The 14,065-nt window shown below is 34.6% G+C and overlaps 1 protein-coding gene across 1 annotated transcript in view; it reads right to left on the bottom strand.

Annotated features, from left to right (window-relative positions):
• The window catches only part of NAALADL2 (N-acetylated alpha-linked acidic dipeptidase like 2), a 706,998-nt gene that overhangs the window by 204,041 nt on the left and 488,892 nt on the right, over positions 1-14,065 (bottom strand). The window contains exon 10 of the mRNA XM_047100419.1: positions 13,507-13,653. Within this exon, the coding sequence (XP_046956375.1) occupies positions 13,507-13,653 (147 nt within the window). The remainder of the gene's footprint in view (positions 1-13,506; positions 13,654-14,065) is intronic.

Raw genomic sequence — 14,065 nt, 5'->3', positions numbered from 1 at the left:
TAAGTTCCATTCTTCATTTTTAGAATAATGCTTCGTATTATATATGAAACACAGATAGAATGCAATAATAGAACAGATAAAACAGAGACATGAATACATTAAGATTCAGGAATATATACTTTCTACTTCCACCCTAACCCCCATTCACCCACCCACCCATTATGAAGTGTCATTTTTCCCCATGGCATCTCGTGAAAAATGACATCAGGGAATGATAGAGTACAATGTGGTACAAGTCTATTTTTCTGTTGCCTTACAGGTTAATCATAGTGTAGTAGCAGCCCCAGCTATTTTGAAAGGGTGGCATGCCCACTCTACAGAGACATTAATCATGCCCTGGGTCTCTTAACAACCTGCACTCCCCTAAACACACATATCTACCTTTGTTCAGTAGTAAAGCGAGTATTTATAATTTTAAAATTATGACCTTGGAATCATTAAAAGCTGATTTATGTACACTATTAATTCCAGTTCTTTTCATTGTCCCCTCTGTCCTATCCTCTTAAGAACTGCTACGACCTTGTAGAAGGAATTCTATATACTCCTTCCTTGCAGTAGTTTTGAACAATACACTAGAACTTTCATAAGGCAATCTCTGACACCTGTCAAGCTGGTTGTCACACATTTTCTATTTTCCAGTTTCAACACTTCAAACACTTTAAAGCTTCCTGAAGTTCAGCCTTCAGGTTACATGCCTTGATAAACTTGAATATAAACTCTTTTATGAATGTCATCCTGGCACTGATTATTAAATTAATTACAAATTTATAATTTCTTAGGGTGGATCCTTCAGTTAATATCTTAGACATATTATTTCTATTTTTATATCTGGAAAGATATTTATCTTGATCTATGCTGACATATTCATTTCCAAATACAGACTCCACATTATATATCCTTATAAAATATTTTAATAAGTTAGTAAATTAATATTGAGTAAGTTAATATAAGAGAAAATCAATTAAAAGAACAGGATACCCACTTCACCTATCAGATTCGTAAATATTTCTTTTTATTTTTAACGAACACTGTTGGCAAGACTGAGATTAAAGAACCACCTAATGCTTCGCCATAAAGATTTTAAAATATACCATCATTCAGGAAGACCTTTTTTCAACATGTTGAAGAACTTAAAATATTCATACTTTGACCCAAACTTTATACCTAGGAATTTGTTTCAGAGGAATGGAGAGAGGAACAAATATCAAGCCTAAGAGGTTCCATAAAATATCACCTATAATAACAAAACTATGTAGGCAAACATCGAACAATAGGTGAATAGCGACATCAAATATTCAATTATCCTATGAATTATGTTTTAAAACAATATGAAAACTATATTAATATTATCTTCAATAAATGAATAGCAACCATATATACATAACATGATTAAAATTTGATTAAAGAAGTTAGGAAGGAAAGAGGGAGGGAAGGTTTGTAAGCACATAGTAGCTTTGATCAAAATATTAATTTAAAAACTGTATCTGCCCATTCATTCATAAACTTATTTAATGAATATAAAATTACCAATAACTGCATTTCAAGCAAAGAGTAGTATCTTGCTTTCTAGCATAGTATTTTATTTACATTATGCTACATAGCAGGGCTCTCTTTTCAAGATATATTCAAAAAGACTATGGCTACCAGCAGAATATAGAAAAACTAAATTAATTCTGACTAAATTCTTAACCAATGTTCCCTCTTTTTTTTTCTAGTTTTCTGACTTTGTGTTTTAGGTTGGAATTTACATTTTTCTCATTAAGATTCAAATACAGAAATTCTACTGTTCTTCTGTCAAAAACTATCCAAACATGTTCTTTGCTCAAAATATTTTGGTATGTATATACAAACCATTTGGGCTCATAAAACACATGACTTTATTAACTTTTTATAGTAGTACATGATCATAATCCTCAAAATGGAGTAGATGACAGAGAAGATAGCACTTGAAGACTTCCCAGAGTTTGTTCAAAGTTCCATCATGTGTTTCTTTGCTTAGAAAGTTTACTAAAATAGGGGTGTCTGGGTGGGTCAGTCAGTTAAGCATTGGACCCTGGACTTCAGCTCAGGTGATGATCTGGGTTTGTGGGTTACAGCCCCACATTGGGCCCTGAGCTGACAGCACGGAAACTCCTTGGGATTCTCTCTCTCTCTCTGTCCCTCCCTCACTCATGCACTCTCTTTCAAAAGTAAATAATAAACTTTAAAAAATATATAAAATAAAAGAAAGTTTACTAAAACGAACTCTTGCTTTGTAACATACATCCCAGACACTATCTGTTTAACTGACTATTTTTCATGTTGACAAGTTCTCACTTCTTTTTATACTCCATTAAGCTTAAAATTTTGGAACACATATTCAACTATATCCTGGAAGTGATTCGTTATATTCAGTACCTCATAGCTTCATTGTCACAACCATTAGATAGCCACACCTTTTAGAACCCAGGTTATATCTACAAGCAGCTGATACTACCAATGATCCTATAATGATTGGTTCAGGTCTCCAGTTTTCTTAATGACAAATCTTAGATAACATACTGCAAGCATTGGAACAGGTTTATTCAAGAATATTTACTCTCATACACCAGGATCATCTACAGTTTGCCATACCTAATGTTCAATACCTAGAGTTTAGTCACTTTTTGTTTCCAAGGTCTTTTGATCTTAAATCAACACAGAGAGATGTGCCTCCTCAGAGTCCAGGACTCCCTTTCTAGATTAAGTTCTAGTTACCTTGAACTCTAGAATCTCAGAATTCCCTTCTCAAAGAGCCTTATATCTGTTTTCAGCAACTGGACAGGCTTCTTTTCCAGGTCTACAATCTTCAGAGAAGATTGTGCCTCCAGTATACAAACCTAGGCCCAGGAAGTGGGTGAGAAGCAGCCATGTCAGTGCTAGGGACTATGCTTCAAAGTGCAGACTGGGTGTCCACACATCTATACAAGGCCCCTTATGGTATGGGACAGAGTCAAGGGTGGGCAGAAAAAGAAGGGTGGATCAAGGATCAAGGGTTAGAAGCTGAGGGCCAATTCTTCTTCTGTCACCACCTTGTGGCATAGGATTCTCATGAGTCTGCAAACATTAAATTCAACCCTGCCTTTCCAATAATTTTAAACAGGTGTTGGTCAGATCAGGAGGAAAAAGTATCTGTTATTTAACATTTTTAGTTTGATTTATAACATTCAAATCATTTATTTAAACCAGTTAGCCATACCATATAACAGCCCCCATTTGTACCATTGCCTTACACACCAAAATGTTGGTGGGAAAACTGGGCTATAGCTTCACATTTGATCAAATTAAACACATCAAGCCACTTTAAATAGACTAAATTTCAAAAAAAGACAAAAAAATGGAAAATAGAATGGGAGAAAAGAGAATGGGAGCAAAAAACCATCCAGAAAAGTCAAAGAGTGAAAAAGAAGAAAAGGATATGAAGAGTATGACCTTATGTGCAGGAAATGGTGAAAGAAGCCAGGCTGGAAAGGGGGGAGAGAAGAAAATTGAGGAAAGAAGTGAAAAAGAATAGAACATATAGCATAGCAGAGGACAGTAATAGATAGAAGCATTGGGCTGGGAGCAGGAATAACTAAGTATGGACTTAATTTTTTGTTTGTTTGAGTCGCTGAATCTAAGTTTCTATTTCTTTTTACTACAGAGGAATAAATTAAGCTAATTGGGTTCAATGATCACTGTTGCTCTAAAAGTCAATGAATCTATGAGTGTTTTGTTTTGTTTTGTTTTGTTTTGTTTTGTTTTTCAGTCAGTCCATCAGAGAAACTCTGGGTGAGGCACATCTGTGGACTCACCATTCATATGACCATCTTCTCACTAAAGATGCCTCTGATCTTACCCTGACCACTTGGATTGTCCAAAATCACAACTGGTGGGAGTCTGCAACCAGTGACAGGCAATGGAGCTTCCATACCTAACCTGGACCTGTGGCCAGTACAGAAAAGAAGTGCCTTGCATTTAACCACAATATTTTGCCATGTCCTTATGATTTTATTATTCCTATCAACAGGTCTCAGCAATATTAATATGAAATTTCTTTTTAATTCAACTTTCATATATGTATACTTAAGTGATAAATTAGAAATTGTCTCTGGGGGAACCTGGGTGGCTCAGTTGGTTAAACATTCAACTTTGGCTCAGGTCATTATCTCACAGTTTGTGGGTTCAAGGCCACATCAGACTCTGCACTGACAGCTAGAGCCCAGAGCTTGCTTTGGATTCTCTTTCTCTCGCACTCTGTCCCTCCCCTGCTTGTGCTCTCTCTCTCTCTCTCAAAAGTAAATAAAACATTTTAAAACTTTTCAAAATTAAACTAAAAGAATAAATTGTCTCTAAACATGGAGTATGTATAACATTTTCTCTGATAACAATTATCAATGAATAAAAGTAAAGTGACAAAATACTAATTTAAAGAACTAAAAATGACCTTGTGCATAAAGTTAGTTTATTTTTTTCCCACTTTTACCCACTTATCTGTACTACATATACACTACACTATTTATACTTAAAACATTCTTCACTAATAAAGAGAAAAATGGGTCAAAATAATTTCAACACTAAAGCTATTGACAAGAGACTATAGAAATCAAAATACTGATAAATACTTTGCTCTCCTTCAGAATCCTCTCCATTCACTTAAAATCACAGGGAGAGAGCATCATGAAAGACAGAAGACAACTGTAGCTCTCTTGAGATTGATATAAACAACAGAACTTTCATGAGGAAGCAATAGTGATCCTTAAAAGCCAAGTGGCCTTGGCTTCGATCCATTTCTTTTTAACATTGATGAGACTTCAAAGGCCACTGTTGTGTCTTCCTTTGTAGTTTCTATAGAAACATTTGCTTAATAAAAAAACAAAACTATAAGCTTCTGTCTGAAACACTATAAACTGTGAAACAGATGTTAAAAATGTACAATTCCAGATGCAAATAAAATTGTATGGAGTTGTGAAGGTTAGGGAATGGACAAGGAAATTCAATCATGGCCATAGTCATCATCCACAGCCTCATGAGCTCTAGATATGCTGTTTCCTTCTGGAGTTTATAGATAGAGCATATGGGTACCAAAATTGCTATTAACATTTTTAATTATTCGTTTTAAAAATTCATCTAAGTGACTCTAAATGGTTTCAGATGTCATAATCTCCAAAATGGTTTCAGATGTCATAATATTCCACTTGAAGAAATATGTCATTACCTTTGAAATTAGAAGAGACAAACTTATGCTTGTCCTCATATTCCAGAATTAACTTGGAAATAAAATTATAAACTATTTTTTGGATGAGACTGTATACATTACCATAACAAAACCTTCATATCAGTTTTGTCATAATATATAAGTTATGGGCTTATTTTAAATTCAGTACAGAAATATTACCCACTTCTAGCTATTGCTTAACTTTAAGAATTGTCAAAGCTGAAGGGTGCCTGGGTGGCTCAGTTGGTTAAGTGTCCAACTTCGGCTCAGGCCATGATCTTACAGCTCGTGGATTCGAGCCCCATATCAGGCTCTGTGATGACAGCTCAGAGCCTGCAGTCTGCTTCAGAGTCTCTGTCTCCCTTGCTCTCTGCCCCTCCTCTGCTCATGCTCTGTCTCTCTCTCCTTCAAAAATAAATAAACATTAAAAAAAAAGAATTGTCAAATCTGAAATGTTTAGAACATTTGTATAGGAAAGGAGAAGAAATAAGAAATACCATGGTTTCACATTGCACTATGAATACAGTGCGAGGTGGAAAGCATGTTAGAACTAGTTCATTTAATGTAGAAAACCTTGAGAAACAGTTTAAGGCTAGGGGGAAAAGCCAAGATACCTGGTTCTACAGTGCTGGTTTGAACCTTATTCTACCACTTAGTAGATGTGTGATGTTAGCCAAGTTACTTGATCACTTTGTGCCTGGTTTCAACTTTGATGAAAGTAGTAGTACTAGTACCTTCCTCATAAGTACTAGTTATAAGTACACAAATTAATTTAAATGAACTAACATGTTTAAAGGACTTAAAACAATGTCTACCACAAATGTTATATGTGTTAAATATAATTTTCCTTGATACAACCTTCCCTCTATCACTTCACCGTATAGTATAAGCCATCTTAATCAATATGATTTGTCCCACTGATTGGCAGGTTAGTTATTTAGAAGCTAGTTCAATTAAATAATCAGTAAAAATAAAAATACATCTGTAAAGTAATATATACTAATTTAGAGTATATGAGTGCATGAATGAGTGCATTTAGAGTATGAGTGAGTGCATGTTTATTGGCCAGTATTTTGATGAAAAAAACAAGATATTTGCTCTAAACACTGACCTGTTGAATAAAGCTCTGTTGTTTCTTTCTTGTCCTAGAAGTTCTCTACATTTCAAGTTGCTTTTTATTTAAAGTGGAATTATTAGAGATGTTTGTGAAGGAAACTGAATGCAAAATGCATCTAGATTACTACAATTTCTCCAAATCTCTAAGAGTTGTTTGGTATACCACATATCAGTTTTTTAGTAGCAATTCACCTTTCAGGGTGTTATCACTATAGGTTTCTTAGAAGTAATTTTTTTTCATATTCATGATTCACAAGTTTATGTTGCAATTAAAATACCTTATTATTTATAACAAACACCAAGAGCATATATAGATCTGACAATACAGCTGACTCCAGACAACCATACCACATAACCTGAGAAAACACAAGTGTGCAAAAATTCAGAAAGGATCTACTATGATGAGCTTTAAGGAGGCTTGGGGTATTGATCTTTGTGTTTTAAAGGAGTGGAATTGTCAATGAAGTCCACAAATTGATTAAGTGGAAGTCAGTTAAGAGAACTTCTACTGCCCTTTCTTCACTTGATTATTTATATGTCTGAGTCCTAACCTAGACTGTGACCTCTTTAAGAGAAAGAGAGCAGATTTTATTCATCTTTGAACTTCTAACATAGCACTGGATTACAGCAAATACTTAATAACTGCTGGCCAAATAAATTAATGAGTTCAAATTAACAAATATCTGAATAAATCACATGAAAGTCACCCTATGTTCTTAATTTAAATGATGCCAAACTTAAGACATAGTCTGTCATTGAACTCACCTGTAAGTGTTATGACAGAAATTATCGAAAACTTTACTATGAAACAAGTTTCCTCATAGCAGGGATGATCACAAGACAACCTCTGAAATAGCATTAGAGCTAAAACACAGTCCATATACAACATATTTTGATCTAATGGTGATAGGCATTTGGAATAAATGTTCTTACTTAGTATTCCAAGCAAGGACAACTGTTAGGGGAAATCTGTCCTCCTTGCAGCCATTTCTAAATATTAGGCAATTTGAAGTATGATCTTTTGAATTATCCATTTGAGTCTTAAGAGTTTCTTCATTCTTTGTTTTTTCAATATCTGTCTCATATTTCAATTTCTTGTGTTTACTCCTCAGGCTCCTGGAAACATATAGCCACTTTAATAGCACTCCCTCTGTGACAGGCATTTCATATACTGTACAATCAAAGCTTTTCAAGTCTGCTCTATAACTGTTGATTTGTTGATTGGGGTTTAACCTTCTCTTCTAAAGGAAGGCTTCTCAGAAGTGGAATTCTTTGTAGAGTCACAGTTTATGAGAGTGTTATATTCCCTTCTTCATGCTGTTTGTCAGGTGAATGGGATAGCAATACCCAAAGATGCCAGGAAAATACACACGCAGGTTTATATAGAATTACAGTTCAAATTCTTGAAAAAGAGAAATGTTGAACACCTTGTCAGATATAAACGGTGAAGTAGGCTAGTTTAACCAAGGCCATTTCCCCAGATGAGCATTTCTCCATGTGTGGTCAGAGACTCTCAAAGATCCCTGAGATGGACATTATTTTCATAATAATAATGACATTACATGCCTTCACACTCTCATTTTCTCTCTATATTCATAAGTGTACAGGTTACAAAAAGGTCATCAATATGGTTTCAGATTCCACATTGAAACTAACCTTTAGAACACTAATCCCTGTCAAGACCCAGTGTAGTATCAAAGAAAAACATGCCATTATGTGAAGAGACTATCAGACCAGATTTTCTTTATACATTTCAACCAAAACAACATATAACAACAGATTAAATATAGAGACACATATGAGAATCCAGCCATCCCATATTAAGACACAATAAAGACATTTGCAAAAATGTAAAATAATGCCACTCTTCTAATTTATATTTTCTTATCTTGGGAAATATAATTCTCTTTCTCAAAAATAATTTATATATTTAAAAAAATTAACGTATATTATTGAGAGACAGAGAGAGGCAGAGCATGAGCAGGGGAGGGGCAGAGAGAGGAGGAGACACAGAATCCGTCGCAGGCTCCAAGCTCTGAGCTGTTAGCACAGAGCCCAACGTGGGGCTCAAACTCACAAACCGCGAGATCCTGACCTGAGCCAAAGTTTGACACTTAACCGATTGAGCCACCCAGGCGCCCCTCAAAAATAATTTATATTAATTCATAACAAGTTTATTATTTATTTTTAAGTAAATATACATTTTCTCAGTTTTAATTCCTAATGTAGTAAACATTTGCACACATTAGCCACATAAACCAGAGCTCTTTTCTTTAGAGTTTTCAATACTTTTAGAGGGTAAATGGGTTTTTAGAACAAAATGTTTAAGAACCTCTGCCCTAAATGAATCAAGTCTGATCTGAATATAATACCATATGCTTTGATTGACACTGAAAGTACTTTTCCTAAAATAAATTACAACGAAAAGTAATGAACTAGAGAGAACTCTAAAGCACCCCTTTGCATCCCCTTTCTCACTGGCATTTTGAAGTAGAAAGTAGAAAGGTAAAATCTCATTTCTGAGTGACATAAGTTTCATAGCGATGAAACAGATTCTATCAGATACTGCAAAACATCAGTACAACATATGCATAGCTACACACAACTATTTGGTTCCTTAAGTCAAGAGCTTTTTGAACCATTATATAATCTGTTAATATAACAGTGTCAAAGACTAAGCTCCTAACAGAAAATGTAATGAAAGAATTATCACTAATTTAAGTAAAATAGATGATTCTTCTACTTAGTAGAATAAAACATGAAGAATCAAGATATAAACCATGAGTTACTTTGTTCCAGAATGTGTACATGTATATTGTAGTATTGCATCTGTATTTTATCTGAACGAATTATTTTTATGTGGTAAAGTTACCTTAATGTTAAAGTTCACACACACACACACACACACACACACACTCCTGCTGCTGTGTATCAGTTTAAGAATCAAAATTGATATCAAAGCCATCTAACCTAAAAAGAATGAGTTTCAAAACACCTATGCTACTTGGCTTTCAGTTGCTGGGTTACTAAATGATATTGAAACAATTATGCAAAAAACTCTGCTATATAAAAGCTATAATACCTCTTTATCTCATTATCATTTAAATGTTAAATGCTCCATTATAGAGGTAAATTGGGTTTAAAATAGAATGTTTCAAGCAGAAGAGCAAAAAATATAAGGTTAAGCAGAGTGAGGAACCAGAGCTTCAATTTGTGGTAGAAAGCTTGCTAGGGCATGGATTGATCTTCTGATATACTAAGAAAGCCAGACCCTCTGACATGCCCTATGGAGAGTAAATATACTGATCTGGAACAAAAATTATGTGAAACAGCTGTTAAGTGACAGAAGAAATGTGCATCGGACCACCAGCCTGTCATAAATATTGCACTCTTAATCAGAAAGCATCTGTCTTTTCATTTCCTTTTCAGCAGTCTCTGCATTGTTTTTAATCTGTGCAGAATGCTTCTTCTAACAGGTGCAACAATGTTTACAAATTGAAAACCTTATTTAAATGAAACTTACAACTAGAGACATTTCAATTAACAGGGCAATATTTTATGAGAAGGAATAATTCTAGCATTTGGAAAATCCATACATTGCTTTGCATTTGTGAAATTTAATTATTGGAAAATTAGTCTATAGACCTCAAGAAAAACTAAAGATGAAATGTTCTTCCAGCAATCTATGCAATCTATAAGCACCCAGAGACACTACAGGGGAAAGGCACTGGTGGGAATATGGAAACATGAAATATTGGGGACTGATGTTATAAAATGTCATGTTACATCAAAAAAGAATTTTAGAATAATATCCCATGTGTCCATTAAAAGTGGTGTCTGTGGCACTACTTTGTTTTCCTATAGTTTTTTTTTTCCTATTATCATTATTAGCTTGTTAAAACTGACCATAATAGATCTATAATCAATCTGCTGGATTAAAAAATATGGCAGAAATACTAAAGTTAGCATTATAATCACCCAAATAAAATTTAAAGATAATTTCTGCAAAAACAGGAGTATAATCATAAACTTAGCTTATTTAGAACACATACAATTTATAAAGTGAAAAGGACTGCAGAATTATCCACTTTGGCTCTTTCACTCAAAATGAGTGCAGTGATAACAAACTCAGTTCTTACAGGGGCTAGGAAGGTAATGTAGGCAACATAAGTCTGGTGAAACATGTGGCTTTTTAGGTTGATTGTTTCATTTCCCAATTTGTGATAGCAACAGGCGTTAAAGAAATATTCTTCTTAACTGAACTCTAGGACAAACAACATGGCAGACTCCTTAAAAAAGAACATGGGAAGCTGATGAGTAATGCACAAGTTAGTCAATTGTTTTCATGGGAGAGGCAATTTTTTAGTAAAGCTCAGGGCAAACAAAATATATCTGTGAACTGGATTTTGCCCTTGGGCTTCCAATTTGCAAACTTCAGTGTAATAGCTGAGAATACAGGCTTACGTTAAACAGATCTAAAGTCAACTACTATCTTCGCTATTGATTAGTTTTATGACCTTGGATAAGCTACTTGATTTTAAGCTTCATTTCATTCTCAGGAAAATAAGTGTTAATAATAAAAGCTGACTCATTAGGATATTATAAATATTAGGTAAGATGAGATAAAAATACTTAGCACATCAAATACTCAGTAAGTTGTAGATGTTATTTTATATATGATATGCATTATATATTACATGTACAAATATACATACATTATATTTTTATATCTAATAGTAAATTCATGAAAAAGCTCTGATTTCCTCACCTGCTTTCATAATTGACATGGAATAAATATTCTTTATATCATGGATAAAGCCTGTCAATGTTTATGATTCCTGTCAGTGTATACAGATATTTATTATAGGTTAACACAGAAAGCAAATGTTATTATTTGTTCTTGTAAGAATTCACTACACAAAATTATCTCATCTGAAGCATTTATATTTTGCAAGGGACAAATCCATTAAAATTTTTTTCCACACTAAAGCATTATAAACAAGGTCATTTGTTAAAAAGCATAGGAGATTCTCTTTAATTGCTTTTTTAGACACAAATATAATAAAAAATAATTTTGCTGATGGGAGTTAAACATTTGGGGTATCATTTGAAAAACTGATGAGCTTTTTCAAACTAAGCCAGTTCTAGTAGATAGACTTTAGCCACAGGAGTTTCACTATGATAACAGTGCCTTCTTAGAACTTCACTGTGACCTGTTTCCAAATCTCTCTACTGACACCTCAGATTCTCTAACTGATCCTCATTAGATCCCATCACTTCAGCCTTAGAAGTTTGTTTTCCCTAATAATTAACAAACTCTCCCTTTCCACTAAATGTGTTCTTGTCTAAAAAGTACAGAAATTCTTCCACTAATAGGTTGAACCTACAGTTAGATAACCATACCTGTCACAATAGCTATGGTTGATGGAGAACTTATTATATGCTCAATATTAGCTAAGTCCATTACATGCAGTCTCATTTAATCCTTACCAGGGCTCTATGAAGTAGATTCATTAAGTATACCAAGGTTCCTTATCTGTAATGTAAAATAATTCTGAAAGAGTTTAACTCATTTGTCCAGCAAGTTTCAGAGTCAAGAGTTAAGTATAGACCCATTCCTAAGGCTATCCTATTCTATCTGCCTAAATTCTTGGCTTAAAATTCAACCAGGATGAATTAGATATGTATGGAAAAAAAGCTATCATTCAACATGTTAACATGACATGAGCTGGATGAGCTGAGATGGGAGGATGATGAAGAGATATTAAAAGATAGCAAGCAGGAGAGGTGCCTGGGTGGCTCAGTCAGTTAAGCACCCAACTTCGGTTCAGCTAATGATCTTACAGTTCGTGAGTTTGAGCCCCAAATTGGGCTCTCTGCTGTCAGCACAGAGCCCACTTTGGATCCTCTGTCTCCCTCTCTCTTTCTGCCCCCCACTTGGTCACGTGCACACACTCTCTCTCTCTCAAAAATAAATAAACATTAAAAAATATAAAAGATAGTAAGCAGGAAAATTAAAAATGAGTTAACGCCTTAATACATTGATTACATTTAAGTGTTTATAGTAGGCTGGGTAAAAGATAAGATACCTCTACACATGTATCCCATTTTTACCCAACAATAGCGGATGAAAATACAATTTAAAAAAAGATAAATTATAATAACTTTTCCATTATCCAAGAATTCATCCCATTACAATAGGATTCACCCAGAGTTTTTCCCTCCGTGAATTTAAGTTGTTAGTGACCATTAGCTGTTTACAGAGGAACTAAGGGATGAGCGTGGGAGATGAGCTACAGAGAAACATACAGCTAAATATCCCTGAAGGTAGCAGAAATCAAGATATTATGTGTCTGAAGTTGAGCCTATAAAAATGCAATTCAAACACAACTTTTCAGGAGCATCTACAGTTGAAGAACAAAGCAGGCTTTAATCTATTTTTCAGCCACAGTTTTGTCAATTTAATAATCACCTCCAACAGGCCACCCCATGTTTCAAATAGCTCCCAATAAAGCATGTACAACTTGTGAAAGGCAAAATATCTCAACAGGTTTGGTTTTGCAGAGAACAAGTTTCCTGTGACATAATTATGAGACAGATCAAAAGGTTTGAAGGCCAACAGATGGATGAACATAGACTTAGTTAAGATAAATCAGGCCTCTGTGATAATCTTGGGGAAAAAGCCTCCTATCCTCACAAAAAAGTAGTATCTTTTTGGGCACGCAAACTATTGACAAACTTTGGGCAGCTAATCCACAAGACTCACATTAATATACAGCACGTGAAACACATTTTCCCTTGGGCAAGGAGAGGAGAATCTATTGCACATGTCATCTGTTTCTGTGAATACTGAAGATTACAATTATGTTTTGATGTTAATCCAACTACTGCAAATTTCTTGTTGCGAAGCACACTGTGAAAATGTGAGTGACAGTATAAATCTTTTTAAATTGAATTCAACACTACTGAAAAGAGCTGATGTTTTCAAATACTGTTACAAAGCCTCTGAACAACAAGAATAACTCTTTAAATGAAGCAGCTCCCTATAGTGACCTATTTGGTAAGAAAGCAAACAGCCAGGATAAAATCAAATTCTGCATATCTGCTATATGTGTGTGTGTGTGTGTGTGTGTGTGTGTGTGTGTGTGTGTGTGTGTTATTTTAGGAACAATCACCTCTAATGCTGTGATGTCCTCATAGGCAAACTGCACGGTGGGAATTCCAAGATGGTTGATGAAATAATCAGCATCACCTTCTATCTGTACAGAACTGACATTGGTTTCTTGACACTTAGCTCTTCTGGAACAGTTGAAATTATTTTTCTGAAAAACATAATTTAAATTGTTAGCATACATTGTGCTTCTTGGGATACCCCAAAATCAGTGCTACTCAAAATGTGGTCAATACATTGGCTGCATCAGTGTCATCCAGGAACCTGCTGGAAATACAAATGCTTAGGCTCACCCCTTGTCCTCCAGAATGGGAATGGGAACCTTTGAGGATGCAGCCCAGGAGCCTACCTGGTAACACTTCCCTATGGTTCTGATGCTCACCAAACTGTGACTAGTGCTGGCTCAAATCAAACTCTGCTTGCTGTTGGTGCTTCAAAAATATTTTTATCATAGATTATTAAGAACTGTAATGACTCTTTAATTTGAAATATTTTAAAATGATGTTGAGCCCCTAAAAAGTTTAGACTTTTTTTTTTCAAGTTTACCAATAAATTTAAAGGAA

The sequence above is a fragment of the Lynx rufus genome, unplaced genomic scaffold, assembly GCF_022079265.1.
Source record: "Lynx rufus isolate CCGP_SWC_20201006 ecotype Redwood Valley unplaced genomic scaffold, mLynRuf1.p SCAF_5, whole genome shotgun sequence".
Classification (NCBI taxonomy): domain Eukaryota; kingdom Metazoa; phylum Chordata; class Mammalia; order Carnivora; family Felidae; genus Lynx; species Lynx rufus.
Note: the sequence above shows the minus strand (reverse complement) of the source record. Positions and strands in the feature narration are given on the sequence as shown.